At 41.0% G+C, this 16344-nt stretch overlaps 1 protein-coding gene across 1 annotated transcript; it reads right to left on the bottom strand.

The window, feature by feature from the left end:
• On the bottom strand, positions 1–9852 carry sema7a (semaphorin 7A (JohnMiltonHagen blood group)). The gene is made up of 14 exons (XM_004553106.3): positions 9639–9852; positions 9314–9450; positions 8681–8722; positions 8487–8582; positions 8099–8201; positions 7856–7966; positions 7462–7604; positions 6076–6254; positions 5776–5884; positions 5082–5265; positions 4778–4890; positions 4301–4446; positions 4085–4143; positions 1–3970 (listed from the first exon to the last, which is right to left on the bottom strand). Exons 1-14 carry the CDS (start codon positions 9757–9759, stop codon positions 3567–3569), a joined length of 1947 nt encoding a protein of 648 aa, XP_004553163.3. The 5' UTR covers positions 9760–9852; the 3' UTR covers positions 1–3566.
• Positions 9853–16344: the final 6492 nt, after the last annotated feature.

The following is a 16344-nucleotide window of genomic DNA, read 5'->3' as shown; positions in this document are numbered from 1 at the left end:
TCATCTGGTACTTTGTTTATTTTTTCCTGCTCTTTTTTTAGGTTGTTTTGTCTTCTACTTCAAAGGGAAACCGCCACACCCAAATTATCACGGAATCATCTGTCGTGACTCTCAGACCAAAAGAGAACGTTTTAATTTTCATGTAACACACCAGCACCTACTACAGCAAGTGCAAACAACTCAGAAGTGACAAAATCACAAACCATACCATAGTGCACATGCATACCTTGGAGGATTGCACTGAATCACCCTCCAAGGCCTATCACACCACGCATGTCGCATTTCATTTGTTACCCAAGGAATTCACGCTATTCTGAGTAATGTCGACTCCCCGGGGACCTTGGAATTGCCATACACTACACTCTGAGATAATCATTTTCAGGGTGAAATGGGCATGCGAGTATTATTCTAAGCCTTGGCTTGTAGGGTCAGGTTAGCCATGGATTTGTGTTCAGTTCAGGGTAGGCGTTGAAGCGTGAACCGATGTCGGGTCTGTTGGATAACAGCGACCTCTGCTGGCAACGGATTGCAGTTACAGACAGGCGTTGTAAATTCATGTCAGGCAAAGTATCGTGCGTGCTTAGAAACTTTAAACAACATGACGCACATGTGAAAAGCTACATTTATGACATTTGCTTTCAGTTCTAAGAATTTCCTTAATCGGAATTTGTGTTTGTTTTCCAATAATTTCCTTCCTGAAGTCTTCCTGTGAGAAGAAGGACAGGAAAACTTGGGAGCCGAGGTCCTGAATGAAGATTTACTCTTATCAGAACAGAACAGAAACCAAAAACATGTTTGTTAGTCACCATATCTGTGACCTCAGACACCAATGCAGCACCAGCTTAGTCCTGTGATACCGTAAGTGTTTCTTAACATAGTCCTAAAGTAAAGCCTATCAGTGATGCTTAGCTGTAAGTCCTCTATAACACCACTTGACACATTTCTACAACTTGATGAGTGACTCAGAAAAGAACCCAGACATAAACAAAACATGAGTGCATGCAGATGGTTTACCAAAGGACAAACCTAGTTGTTAGATCAGGGATTATGTAAATTCTGTCTTAAGCAAAAGATTTAGTAAGCTTCATTATAATTATAGTAGCCTAAGACAGACAGAACAACATATGAACCATAAACAGTGGAAAGTACCATCTCCTTCTACAGTGTTAAATATTTGTGTAGACAGTGCAGATCAAAACAGTTAAAACCATGTGGCTGTAAATCAGAGCCCACAACAACATAGTGTGTCACTGGCTGAAAGGGCGTGTTTTCCTAGAATGAAACTGCAACAACAGGGTTTGGTCAGCAGAGTGTGGCCAAAAGACTGAGACCACTACTGTGAGAGCCAAGTTCAGAGTCAAGTGTTACACTATAATGGATGCTGTGTTATCTCAGATTTGGAGACAGGATGAGAGAAGCATAAACAACACTAGGTTTCCATGGAGTTTCTGGACTTCAATTAGTTAATCTGAAAGAAAATCTTACAACCTTATCGGACTCCACCCAAATTCCCATTTGTTTTTGTCTATGCACATACACTGTAGTGCCCCCCTTCCCCCAAAAAAATCTCTTTACATAAGCAGGATGTACTCTGTGCAGTCATTAAGAACGCTGAGACTAGATCTAGGTAAAAGACAGCTTAAGCTCAAGATCCTTGCTTTGTCATCTGCCCTCTTGTCATGCTGAAAGTTATTTACTGAGTACTCTGGCTGATTAAAACACAGCCTGCTAAGATTAAATAATAATATCTTACCTAATAGGATGACTCCTAGTGAACAGTAAATTGTCACACTCTTTTTATGATGAAGAAATCATTACAAGACATTAGCAGGTTTTCTTATCTCTTTAAATATTTTGTGAATAATGAAATAAATAATACTTTTCATATAAAAAAAACTTTTTTTTTTTAAACATTCGGGATTAAATAATTTAATACCGTACCAAAATACATGTGTGTAAGGCAACATGATGACACAAGCTGTAAAGAGACATTATGTTAAATTCATAGAATTAAAGCAACACAAGGCACAGCTTACTACATTCTGGTGTAAATAAAGTTTTAAGTGGTTTATTAGCTACATTATTGCTCTATAACACTCTTTATCAAGGGACTAAAGCAATAATTCAGGTAAGGAATCTGACTCCATCTCAGGCTACTGAGGCCAACTCTGTGTTCTTTAGAGGTTTTCTCTACAAGGTGATTGCAATAATTCATTTTAACAAAATATTATGTGCACAATATTATGGGGGCAGCAGCACTTGCTTAGGCTGCTGCCCCCGCGACCCGGCCTCGGATAAAGCGGATGAAGATGGATGGATTATGTGCACTATTTTATTTGTATTATAGTATAGGTCATGAAAAAAAGAAAAAAAGAAAAGTGCTATCAGTGCTATAATACTGTGTACAAAAATAAGATTTTTTTTTTTTCCCTTATGGAGGTACTCCATCTTTAACATCCTTTCCAGTATAATAATACGCCTCCTCTGCACTTCCCCAAACCGTCTCAGCCGAGCTGTCCATCTGATCGACTCATTTCTAATCCCAACAAAACAAAATCCCTACCACCTCCAGCTCGGCCTCCTGTCTTTTTTGTCACTGCCGCCGTCTTCAAACCGTACATCATAACAGGTCTCACTGCCATCTTGTAAACTTTCCCTTTCACTCTCGCTGTTATCCTTCTGTCACAAATCACCCCGACAATCGCTTCCATCCGCTCCACACTACATGCACTTGCTTCTTCTCCTCGTTTATGCATTACCCCTGCTGTGGATGAGCAATGCCAACTCATCCACCTTCACTATCCCTACTCTGCGCCGCGTCAGGAAAACACATACCCAATTTCAGTGAGTATGTGTTAAAAATTATAACACTACAAATAGGCCAACTTTTTGCATGTTTTGGAGTATTTTTGACATAACTGCTTTTAAATACTGAGAGAAGCCATTTCCCAATATGCAAAGCCAAATATTTTCATTGTGCATTTTTAAGATACCTTTCTGAGCACTGAGGCAAAAAGAAGGTGGAGACACATTCCTAAATTATCGGGTCAGCAGTGCAATGTCAAAACAGATAATTTACATTTTTTGGTTCTATATGGACCAGAGTGGAAAGAGCTCTCTTCCCTTCAGTTTGTATAAGACTTACAATTAAGCAGACTTACTGTTTAAAGATTGTCTGTGGCCCTTTGACTGGAAGCTTTCCCACTTACACTCATAGTTTAATAGTGTTGTTGACTTGAGATATACATTCATGTAAAGAGGAATTACCTCTGATTACTTTCTGTGCCTTCCATTTCATTGATTGTGTTAAAAGGAAGAAAGGTACTCAGCTAAAGTGTTTTATGTAAGATGCTCCGATGTTTTCAATCACCATTGGAGACCATTCAAGCTGTGCACTGCTGACCGGTTGTACTGCTTTCTTTTTTCTTTCCCCTTCCTGTTCAAGCCCCTCTTTGTGTTAGGTTCCGCTAAAGGCTTGACATGGATTTCCGTTAGTGCTGCATGAGTACAGAGGGCCTGACATTTTGACACTGCAAATTAAAAGTAGCGAGTAACAGAGAGTCAGTTCAAAAAGAAATTATTGCTACAAGCAGCGTGATCCATGTCATCTCTGGAATAAGAGCTGGTGCAGCGTTCCAGTTGTCAGGTATATTGCTTTTTGAGCACTTTTTTGGGTCTTGGTTCTCTATGAGCTCGTATGTTCCCACCACTTTGATGTAGTCTTTCTCTTCTGAAATACATCTGTACGTGCCATACTTCTCCTGTGACATGGAAGGAATGAGGTGCAGACAGTTGGTAAGCATCTGCAAACAAGGACTCTTTTGGCCTTTTTGCTCCCATGTATACTCAGCGTGGTAGGAGTCTATAGGACAGGACAGATAGAAAGGCACACCCTGGGGGACTGAATGAACTGTCCTCAAATGCACTGATGATAGTGGAGGTATCTCACGTTTGGTCCGGTTTCTTGGCTCTTGGAGAAAAGAAAGAAAGGGGGGGAAAAGGGAAAGAGAGCGATCAGAGAGATCAGACTAAATTTGTTCCTGGAGTCTACAGCAAGATGAATAAATGTCTCATCATTAGCTACCTTTAACTGTTAAACTGCATACGTTTGTTTTCCCATCCACGATATTCTGAATGCTCCCTCTGCAAAGACGAATAAAACACGTTTCAGTGAGTGATGTTTCTGCAAGATTTTTTCCCTCTTTGATTATCTGATTCATTTCTACAGCTGTTTCAGGTATTGTGCAAAACATAATAAAATGTGCCAGAGGGTCTTGGTAAGACTGCTGCTCGCACTTACGGGACAGTCGAGGTGCATCCATTGTTAGTCCAGGCACAGTATGGATCCCGGGCCAGAACACATTCTTCGCAAGACTTGCTGTACTCCTGACAACTCTGAAGGTTCACTGCAGTTATTCTCTCAGCAGACCCCACAATTAATGTTTTCTGAGCAAAGGAAGACAAAAATCTAAATTTACTTTAAACCTGAATGAAAAGATTTTCTTTTTGGGGAAATTGTAGACTCTATAGCCTGCTTATTGATAGATTTGGCTTTTCCTGGCGCAAGACAACTAATGCACACGAGGTGTTTGTCAGCTGAAAATAGCTGCATGTGAAGCACAAAAGCAATGACCTGACAGATAAAATGCGACGCTCTGCAAAAAGAAATAGCAACATCATGTTTCACTGAAGGTGGGCGCAGCTGAGAAAAACACTGATGCCAGAACGGCAAAGCACAGTGCTCTGCACTTAGTATGGCATTTTAAATGAACCCTACCTTTTTAGAGTCAAGCTTCATTGACTGTATGATTGAAGAGTTGGAGAGCTGCGTTTCAGATATGATAAAAGGTTCTGACCCAGACTCCAAGACTTTATGGATCTTCCCGGAATCTGTTGGAACAGGAATTTGATATTGTGTTATTTTTTGCAAGTGATATATCTGGCTAGGTATTTTTAGCTTATTGTTCCTAACAGATATTACAGACAATGCATTCTTAAAATGTAAGACAATTGAAAGGCAGTGAAGGCACTAATGACAAAACAAGATCCCAAGGACCCTGTGCTGTTGAACAATGACATACCAGTAGCTAGAAGCAGAATGTTATAAAATCTTTGGTCTGCAGCCTGAACTCTGTCCACGACTATCTTGGTGTAGTTGTTGGTGCTTATATAAAAAGGATCTGAGTCAACCCAGTCGGCCATTTCTGAGTGATCCTTCACAATATTGACTGTGTGACGTGGCAAAGCCTTGCTGTTCGTGGAACACTGAAAAATAAATGCAAAAATAGTCTGTATACTGCATGAAAGGCAAAAAAAATAGTCCAAAAACAAAGCACAGACAAACTTTTCCACATCGTAAATTACAGGGGTGGTTTTATTTACAAAATATAGCAACATGAACAGAGAAAGGACCGCGGTCGGTGTCAGCCCCTTTTTGAAACTTGCATTATGGTTGTGCCACAATGAGGGGAAACTGCAAATACAAAGGGCCTTCATTTGTTCCATTTAATCTCAGTGGATGTCAAATAAATAACCACAGTCTCTATGATGGAAACAATGAATGTGATGAAACAGTCCATGCACACAGCTGTTTCCATGTCTTTTTTTTTTTTTTTTTAAACCACAGGTCGTACTCATGCACATGATATAGAATAAACTGCTTAGACTGCATGTGAGCAAAACGAAAGTAGAAATGTAAAAATAAAACAATTTAGAGGAAGTTGTCTGTAAATTCTGTTTCTGTAAAGTAACATAGCAACATAATAAAGTTCTTACCGTTCCTGGCCTTGGTGTGGGAAGGTTGTCGTTGTAGCCCTTGAATTTGGAGTTCTCAAATATATTTTCAATCATTTTTATTGTATAGATGCAGACTGCTGTAGAATTCCTAGAGTGGATATAAGAAAGAAAGATTGCCAGAGTGTTCATCATAGGTTTAAATCATCTGTGAATTTGTTATTGCCTCAGCTCATGGGAGTGGAAGAAGGGCAACTCCCTTGAAAATGAGGACAAACAGTTGATTGTGGTGTCACTGTCATGTTTGCATGTTGCTTAGATATTAAAAATGAAGCATCTAACCAGTTGCTCGTGAAGAGGGCATAGACCCTGGTGTCTTGCCAGTTGTCTGCGTGCATCACATAAACATCTTGGAGGCGGTTAAAATACAGCGACTCCTTTGGAATTCCACACACAAGACGGGCCTTGAGAAAAGATGTCCACATGTTCTGGAAGAATCGTTTTGATCCGCCTTCATCCACCTGAAATATGATACCGACAGGACGAAACTCATTAATTCTGCTTCGGCTGAAGGTTATTCGATAGTTTCCATTACGTTGAGCTGTATTAGAAATGTGAAACGAGAACACCTGAACACTTTTAGGGCAAGTCTCGTTTTGCACAGATGTCAAAGTGAGGATCCCAAAAACAACATTTTAGCAAAATGAAAGCTTTTCGCGCTGGTTAATGTAAAGTAGATGAAGTCCAATTTTTTGGTATTGGTGGTGGGTCAAAGGTTTGTTTGCTTTTGCTTTGTTGTGCAAATGAATATTTTCTTGTGATGGTTTTAAACTAACATGACTAATGCAACATCCTGATATAAGAGGAAATACTGGGTGAGCATAACTACTGCTTCCATAAAAACATAAAGCCTAACATCAACATCAAGCACCTCTGAGCTGACAGACTTTAGTATCTTGTTTCCTCTTTATGGAAAATTATGCAGATTATTACGGTAAAAGAAACATGGCAAACCATCACAAAACAATATTAGAATTATTCACAATTGCTGCCTTTAATTTAGATTCAGTACAGCAGGCGGTGGTAAGCTGAGTTTTTAAGATCATCTCACAGGTTTTGTGTTTTTTTTTAGCTGTGTCATTTTAGGCAACTGTACTGTTGATGTGTCCAAAAAAACAAAAAAAAACTGAACTGACTGACTCAACCTTCCCTGTGCTGTGCTATTATCACACCCTCTCACACATACTGAGCCAATAATGCCTCTCCTTTATTTTAATGGGCATGATCGCATTTTGCCATTCATTATGAATATTGTTGTTCTAAAGCTTACAACATTATTACAACATTTCCCAACTGTGTGGCAAGTGAACTGAAACCCACTTCAAATTTGCTTCAAGTACTTTGGTATTGGACATACTCTGTCAGTGGCAGAGCCTTGTACTCATGCCAAACGCATTCGCAAAACTTTATCCAATTGTAGATCAAATTAGACTGAAGGCCAAGTTCAAAGGTGGGTGTGGTCCATCCTATGAGGACGGGGCACAAAGGGTCCCAGAATGAAGGGGCACAATCCACCTTCCAAAATGCTTGAAAAAGGTTTGCTTATGTAGTCACAGCAAGACTTTTGATTGTTCCTAATTCTTGAAAGTGAGATGAAGATGTTTTAGAGAATTTATCTGTACGCAAAGTTGAGTTTCATTGATGTTAGCTCAGCTTTTTTCACCATACCTTACAAACTCTGGCAATCCTAGATATCAGTGGGTCAGCCTCTCGGTTGTGGTCTGAGTTCTTCTCACGGAAAAAGACATAAATTTTCTCATTGTCTGGGTCGTCCTTCCGCTGCACCCATGACGCAGAGACGAATGTGGGCTCTGTGAAAACATGATAAAAAGATAAAAAAAAAAAAAAAAAGTGTTTACAGTGTAGCGCGAACTGAAAAAACCCCAAAACAAAACAGAAATCCTGCCACATCAAACTTGAACCAAAGCATAATTACCCTAAAATGAGGTGAGGAGTGAACAAGACAAACTTTTAAGTCAAACATATTCTGATTATACGACACCAATGTATTAAATTACAGTAGTTTTCCTCCATTATAAAATAAGAGCAGGTATTTATTTACCTGAGACCCAGCTGTCATACATCCAGACATTAGTCCTGTGGCCAGCTTGTCTTCTGAACTGCAATGTACTTCCATCAGCATCCAAAGGTGCTGCTGCATACAGATCCCCTTCTAAAAATAGCCGATACACCAAATTGACAGGGGCAAAAATGTTGAATTTTTGAATAATCAGTTACATTAATCTGCACACTGATAATTAAAACCTTGAAAACATGGTAACTACAAAAGCGGCGCGTAACATACCTACTGTGAGCGATAGGGAGTTCTGTGTGGAGATAAATGGAGAGATTCCTGTCCCGTCACGACTATCGAATATTTCAAGAGACTGATTGTTCACTGAAGGGCGCTGCAGGGTCACAGAGAGTCAACAGAACACAGTGACATTACTTCAAGAGAACTGTGATGGGAAACCACAAAACACCAGACACCCAGCACCTTCATTAAATTATAGATGAGGGCGCCCAATTAAAGTTTAACAAGAAGCACCAGAGCTCCACTCCTTAATTGGCTTTTCTCTGCTGCTAGTTTATGGAAACTAGTTTAGTTTCCATTAACTTGTCACAGAAGTGCAGAAAGTCACACACTTTTAGTCTACGGTTTAACACATTTAACACTTTTTAGAATCACTCACAAGTTGCCAGCACTCTGGTTTCTGTCCGTTCGTCCCGCAGACAAACAGGTTGTTCTGAAACTTCTCAATGACAGTGATAACATTTTCACAGGGGTCCTATGACACAGAGAGAACTTTGTTATGGAAACCGATTCTATATTTCATTTTCACAATGCATTTATTAGCACATCTCTGATCATTCTGTAATCACCGACCTCTTGGCATTCCTCTTGCCCCGTTGCATTCAGATGAAATTTCTGTCAACACATTGATTGTAGACAGATTAGCCATAACTTTAGCAACATTTCAAAAACATAAGAAGCATCTGAAACAATCACTAAGAAACTAATTACAACACTGTCCACTGAAATAGCTGTCTGATAGATTAATAAAAGGATAGACTAAAACCAGTTCCCTTAATTCAAATGTCTTCTTGATTCCCTTCAGCTTCTCTTCCCACAGCACGACATCCATTAGTGATATCAATGATAAGACCCATTTCTTCTCTTATGGTCAAGAATCATTTACTTATTAAAAATTTAACATTAAGATTAAAAAAAAAAAAAGTCATACTGAAATTTCTGGTTTATTACATGTTCTATTCTTAATGATTCTGTCGGTGCCATGAGCTCAGCACCTGGACCTCTTAATGAGCACTTTGAGGCTACAGTACAAGGTCTTGTATGGCAGACAGACGCTTATTAGGACTGTCACAACCATCTGTTGGTTTTAATGGCTACTGCTTAACCCCACAGGAATTGAGGGGGAAAAAGAAACACCACCAACAACATAATAAGAAAACATAAATAAAGAACATCGTTAGTTTACGATATGTTGCTCCAACCCACCTCTATGACGTGGAAGTCGTCCACATTGAGTTTCAATATAAAATCATTGCCTCCCAGGTACAGTTCATCTGAGCCCTCCTCATAGAACAACACACTGTGGTTCTGATTAATTTGGTATTCAAGCCCAACGCTTATATCTGGAGGGTGAAAAAGCATCTCATAATCACGCTTTAATCAGGAATTACGGCATTCTGCACTTACATCAAAACACGAGAAGATGAATCGGATTTGTCCTTGCAGTGTTTTTGACTAAAGTGAATAGGAAACACACACTAGAGCTTTCGTAATGTAATACTGCCACTGCGTCGATGTTAACGCAACCTACCTTTGCTTAGAAGTCGAGGAGTATTTTTGGACCCGAGAGTCGGTGTATCCTTCAAACCAGCAGAAAGAGCTGGCTGTAAATGCCCGACAAGCCAAAATAAAGAGAAAAGAAAACGCTTCATATTGCGCCTTAGCTGCTGAGCTGCACTACAATCCCTTTGCACCCTCAAAATCAATCTGCTCTACTCGCTCCATCCTCTTGACTATAAAAGCCTCGTGGGCGTGGCATGCTGTTCTGCCTTATATAAAACACAAGTCTTAGAAATATATGGATTGTTTCTTGTGTTAATTTAATATAAACATTTCTTCTTTATTCGTGGGGTTTGCGTCACCTATCATATTAAAAACCTCGTATAGATGACGTTATTTATTGCACTGGGCTGAGCCTGTAGCCCGAAAAAAAAAGTCGATTGGATAGTGATAGTCTTATACTGCAAGATCAGACTGACTGTAATCCTTTTAACACCGACTGCTTCACTATTAAATCCTTTCGTAAATCGACCTTACTGGAAGCGAAATTCTGGACACCCTTTAGGTCCATTGTTTTAAATGAACCTTCTTCCTCGTTACAAGATAAATAATGTCGAGGAAAAAATCTATCACCAAAAGTCATTTGTTTATATCACGTTTGAATGAAGTTTCTACGAGGATTACAGGTCTGTGGCATTGTAAATGCTGTTCAGGTAGTTTACCTGCAAGCAGCTCCCCTGCTTTGAAGCACAGTCAGCTGCGCGGGTCTAATGGCGTTCTCACGAGATCAAGATGTGAGATATGTTAACAACTTCTTTTTTATGGAGAAAGGAGAAAAATTGCCACAAACAGAACACCAATGCGTTCCCAGGCCAGCCGAGAGATATAATATGGAACACCTCACCAAGGAGGCGCCCAGGAGTCCTTGTCCCTTGTCAGATGCTCAAACCATCTCAACTGGCTCCTTTTGATGTGATGGAGCAGCGGCTGTAGTCTGAGCCCCTCCCGGATGGCAGGGGATCTCTAATGCTGGGCTTACACTGTTTTGAGCCGATTTTTGAGTTGTGCGACCGTTTTGGTGATCGGCCCAATTTTGGCCTTCATCGTGCAGTATACGTGGGGTAACGAGAAGCGATTAACACCTCACGACCAGCTCCCGATCATCAATCGCTTGGTCGTGAGGATTTCAAACACGACCGTCGTGAGGGTGTCGCCGCAGCCGCTCACACTGCGCACGCGCAAACACATAAACGTCGGTGAAAAAGTGCAGTGCAGCGTGTGAACTGGACACAAGCGATGGAGGCACAACTTGTAGAACTTTGGCAAGCTCATCCGAGCCTTTTTTTGATGTGGCCTCACAAAATCATCACGACCACAACAACCGTGAAAATAGTTTTATTTACATTGCTGCTCAATCACAGCTGCCTGATCAATGTTTTTCATTAGCAATTTATCAAAGGTGATGATGGTGGTGTGTGTGTGTGTCTGTGTGAGTGAAAGAGTGAATGAATAGTGGCATTGTAAAGCACTTTGGGTGCTTTGAAAAGCGCTATATAAATCCAATCCATTATTATTCTTTCACTCACACAGACACGCACACCACCACCATCAACTTTGCTAAATTGCCAATGAAAAACATTGATCAGGCAGCTGTGATTGAGCAGCAGTGTAAATCCAACTATTTTCACGGTTGTTGTGGTCGTGATAATTTTGTGAGGCCACACCGAAAAGGCTCGGATGAGCTTTCCAAAGTTCTACTAATTGTGCCTCCATCGCTTGTGTCCAGATCACACGCTACACTGCTGTGCTGCGCCGTCTTTTTCGCTGACATTTGTGTTTGCGCGTGCGCAGTGTGAGCGGCTGCGGTGACACCCTCACGACGGTCGCGAGGATTTCAAACAGGTTTGAAATCCTCGCGACCAAGCGATTGATGGTCGTGAGGTGTTAATCGCCTCTCGTTACCCCACGTATACTACACGATGCACGACGCACGATGAAGGCCAAAATCGGGCCGATCGCCAAAACGGTCGCACGACTCAAAAATCGGCTCAAAATGGGCCAAAAATCGCACAGTGAGGCCAGCCACCCTTTGGAGGAAGCCCATTTCCAGCGCTTTTATCCGCGATCTCGTTCTTTCGGTCACTACCCAAATATAAATAGTAAAGACATCAGGATAGATAGCAAAAAATAAAAGATATACAGTCTAGAGGAACATATACAAACTAAAGTAATATATACAAAACAACCACTTTGCTTACAAGCAAAGTGGTTGGAAGCACTTCAAAGGGACTTATGCGAGTGGCCTGAGTGATGAGGGTTACTCAGACCAGATTGGTGAGGTGGGCAGCGGTGGGTGTGGGGAGTGTTTGTTTATAGTCACAATGGCCCACCGGGAAAAGCTGTTAGTCAGTCTGGAGGTGTGGAATCTGAGTGACCTGAGGCGGTGACCAGAGGGCAGCGGGTCACACAGGTGGTATGCAGGGTGCAAGGGGTACCCTGTGATGGGTCTGGTTTTTCTGAGACAGGTGGAAATGATAATGGCCTATAGGGGTTGCAGAGGGCAGCCAATAATTTTTTTGGGTGGTGTTGACTACCCTCTGTGCAGGCTTCCTGTAAGCAGTAGTGGCCCCTGCATACCAAACACCCAGGCAGTAGGAGAACACTACTCCTTATATTTTAATGTTAAATCAAATACTTGCTGGGACCAACAGAGGTAGTAGATAGTGCAGTGGTAAGCAAGGAGGTTTTATACGGAAACTGATTGGTTGATGTTCACTTTTTAGAGGTACATTTTAAAAAGTTTTTTCTGCCTTTGCAAACTACACCTCTACCACCATCTCTGCAGAATTACCCCACACATTTTAATTAGGTGGTCCTTTTTGGAGTCTCTGGGTGGGTTTGCTCTCACTGGTTCCACAGACTAAAAACCAGCAATTAACTTGGAAATGCAAAGGGGAAAGCAAAATATCCTTTTAGAGTTCTTTAAAGTGTAAAAATAAGAAACAATGTAGAAAAATATCAAGAAAAACAAAAGTTACATCTGGCAGATCCTTTGAAACAGGAGAAAGGGCGCAGCAGCATGAAGTTATTTTGGATTAGCCTGTTCATTCCAGTAAAAAGCAGAGATTAATTTTTATATACAGTGAAACATGGAAGTACCCCAAATAGTTATTTTTGTATTTAATGTGGCCTAAAAGCTGTTTAAAGAATCATGTGTTTAAGTGTCAGGCAGGTTTTCCAGCTGTGGTATTTCTATATTTGCTTTTCAAGATGACCATGTGTCTTTTTCCAACATAACAACTTGAAGCTGCAGTTTTTTTTCGTTCTATCATTGTGGCTTTTTTTCTGTACCGGAACACAAACAAGATGCTTTATTGCATACGAACACATCCTTTTTTACATTTTCCAAATAAACTTATTTGTCTGAAATTGTAAATCTAACTTGTGGTTCCCTGAAGGGTGTCTCACAATAAAGCCCTGTGTTCAAAATGTCACCAACTCACTCATAGTTTTATTATATTCATATGCACAGAAAGAGGAGTTAGAGATTACACAGAGCATTGAGCTTAACAAGCAACAACATTTATGCCCCTTTCTGCAACGAAGCTCAGTTTTTAATCAGGTGGACAAACCGCACAGAGATCACAACGAGGGCACTGGGAAAACCTTCCACATTTCACTAATATTCACATTTCAGTTACACCCTGAACATTTTTCTCTTTTGTTTTACTGCTGCTTATTGTGTGCATTCATGACTATGTAAATATTTTGCTCAAGTCCTCTTAGCTCTGTAGAGGTTGTCCACAAATGCTGGAGTCTGTGTGATATAAACTGGTCATGCTTGCCGAATGTAGTTACCTTTTTCCTGTTGGTCATTGCAGTCTGGATAATCCACATAATTGTTGCTATAAGCCATTAAGGGACTGCCACACAATTCCTTAGTTGGCCCCATGTGTTCAACACATCAATAGCAAACACATATACACCTTCCAAAGCAACAAACCTGTTCTTTATTGATAATCTCTTACATTTATAATATTTATTTAATAATATTTCTTTAAGAGGAACCACACACAGCCCATAGAGACCTGCATTCACTCAAGGAGGCGTGTCCTGATTAAAATAAAAGAATGGTAAACCAATAATGGTTAATGAACTGGATTTACTGTCATCACAACCCTCCTGTTTCTACTGGATAACCTCTGATGATTGCACCTCTACAGGTTCAGCACCTTAGATTTTAATTGCTGATCATCACGCAGGTCACTTCAATATCCCTTAGACCAGGGGTCCCCAATCCCAGTCGACGAGGGCCGGTGTCCCTGCAGGTTTTAGATGTGTCCTTGATCCATCACAGCTGATTTAAATGGATAAATTACCTTCTCAACATGTCTTGAAGTTCTCCAGGGGCCTGGTAATGAACTAATCATGTGATTCAGGTGTGTTAACCCAGGGTGAGATCTAAAACCTGCAGGGACACCGGCCCTCGTGGACTGAGATTGGGGACCCCTGCCTTAGACTGATACCCTGCTATACCATATAAATAAGTTACTCAAATCTAACTTAATCAAACATATTTTTTCACTGTATTACATAAAAAATAAAGTAAAAAAAAATACAGGTTGTAAGGTATGTTTGTGTCTCATAAATGATATATTTGCCGTCTTCTTCGCGTCACAGCACATGACACTGGAACGTTCCGCATAGTTTTTCATACTTTTTAACAGACATATGACTATGAGGTGGCTGAGGTCTAGTGGTTTGTATTTTATTTTTAAAAACAAGACCATAAAAACTGGCATGAATCCCTGTGTGACCGGGGAGTTTTGGTTTAAAGTATTTAAATGAAACATTAAGAAAATGGATTTACTCAGATTTTGGATGCACAATTTACTGCAAATGTGTGTGAATTTGGCACTGAGAACACATTTTGTGCTAAATGTGGCTCTGCTGTGTTCTGTTAGAAGTGTTCATGTTTGGAATTGGGTGGGGCAGATGTTATCAGTAAGTAATCCAGGAGTGTACAACTCCAGGCTTCAAGGCCGGTGTCCTGCAGGTTTTAGACATCACCCTGGGTAAACACACCTGAATCAAATGATTAGTTCATCACCAGGCCTCTGAAGAACTTCAAGACATGTTGAGGAGGTAATTTGGCCATTTAAATCAGCTGTGTTGGATCAAGGACCCTTGAGGCCTGGAGTTGGACACCCCTGGAATTTTACAATAAGCCCCGTCCATTGGCCCTTCAATGCGGTAAAGACATCTTCTTTTTTATTATCTGTTTCTCCTGCTCCTCCTCATCTTTCTCCTTCACCACTGCTTTCTCAACTCAAGATTCATCTGATGAACTGACATCACGGCTCTAACACAAGACAATGTGCATAGATATGCTAATTTTTCCAGATATTGCCGTAATTACTTATTGTCAGCAGATTAGACATGTGATCCTCCCATCTACGGACAGCTGACAATCAGCCGGCTAAACCACAACAACAGCTGGTTAAGCTAACATTATGCAAGCTATAATGTTAGGCTCAAGTGTCCTAAAAGTCACACTCTCCCTATACATAAAAGTTACCCTCTGACAAGCAGTTTGATTACATTCTCACATTGTATGAGAGAACATCACAGAACTGGTTCTAAGAGAGTGTGTTGGAGAACTCACTATGACATTGACATCTCTCTTTCCCAAGCTGTGTTGCCTGTCTGTTTGTAAGAGGTCCATTATTTCCCCTGTGCCTAGAGACTCAGCTGTGAAAGGCATTACCAAGAATGGCTGATTTTATCCCACATTAAGGATTCGGTTGACATTATGTGGATCCACAACAGTATGAGTACACAAAGAGTTTTTTCTGATGCACTATCAGCTGTTATCAACCCTGCTCTAACTCATTTCCAAGAAGTACTGTTGGCAGAGAATCATGGGCTTATTTGTCTGATTAGAAACATAAAACATACTGCACAGGAAAAACTCCCTTTTAACAGGAAGAAACCTCCGGCAGAACCAGGCTCAGGGAGGGGCGGCCATCTGCTGCGATCACTTGGGGTGAGATAGGGAAGACAGGATAAAGACATGCTGTGGAAGAGAGACAGAGATTAATAACAAGTATGATTCAATGCAGAGAGGTCTGTTAACACATAGTGAGTGAGAAAGGTGACAGAAAAGTCTGGGCTCGGGAGAACCCGAGTGCCCTGGAGGGACTTTCCCTGCCGGATACACGATGGATGGGTGGCAGAGGATCGTGTGCCTGGCGGGACTGTCGATCGAGGACGCTGAAGATATCTACCTATTCGGAACCATGATGATCGGAGCTGGCTTGGCCCTGGCTTATCGGAGAATTAAGAGAGCGGAACCGGCTGTTCAAACCCCCACAAGGCTGCCCGCTGGGATTGGAACGACAGGTGCGACTTCTCAGAAAGGGCTCACTGAAGGCAGCATGGTTAAGAGCTTGGAGGCGCTTACGACTGCAGTGAATGCTCAGAATAACACCTTTGAGCGTATGTATGTTGGATTACATCAGGAAAGAATCAACTCAGAACAACATCTCTGGGCGGAAGCTGGATTACACCTCGGATCAGTTGGCTGCGGTCGTGAGGTCTCAGAATCTGCTATGTGAGCAAAAAAGAGTGACAAGACCACAGAATCGACAGCTAATAACATCACGGAGAAGCTCGCAGCTATTAACGGGAGATTGAGAGACCAGTGTTGGAGTGTTAAAAACAGCTTGAAATTCTCA

The sequence above is a fragment of the Maylandia zebra genome, linkage group LG7 (genome assembly GCF_041146795.1).
Source record: "Maylandia zebra isolate NMK-2024a linkage group LG7, Mzebra_GT3a, whole genome shotgun sequence".
NCBI classification, from domain to species: domain Eukaryota; kingdom Metazoa; phylum Chordata; class Actinopteri; order Cichliformes; family Cichlidae; genus Maylandia; species Maylandia zebra.
The sequence above is the reverse complement of the archived record's forward strand: the minus strand, read 5'-3'. Positions and strand labels throughout refer to the sequence as shown.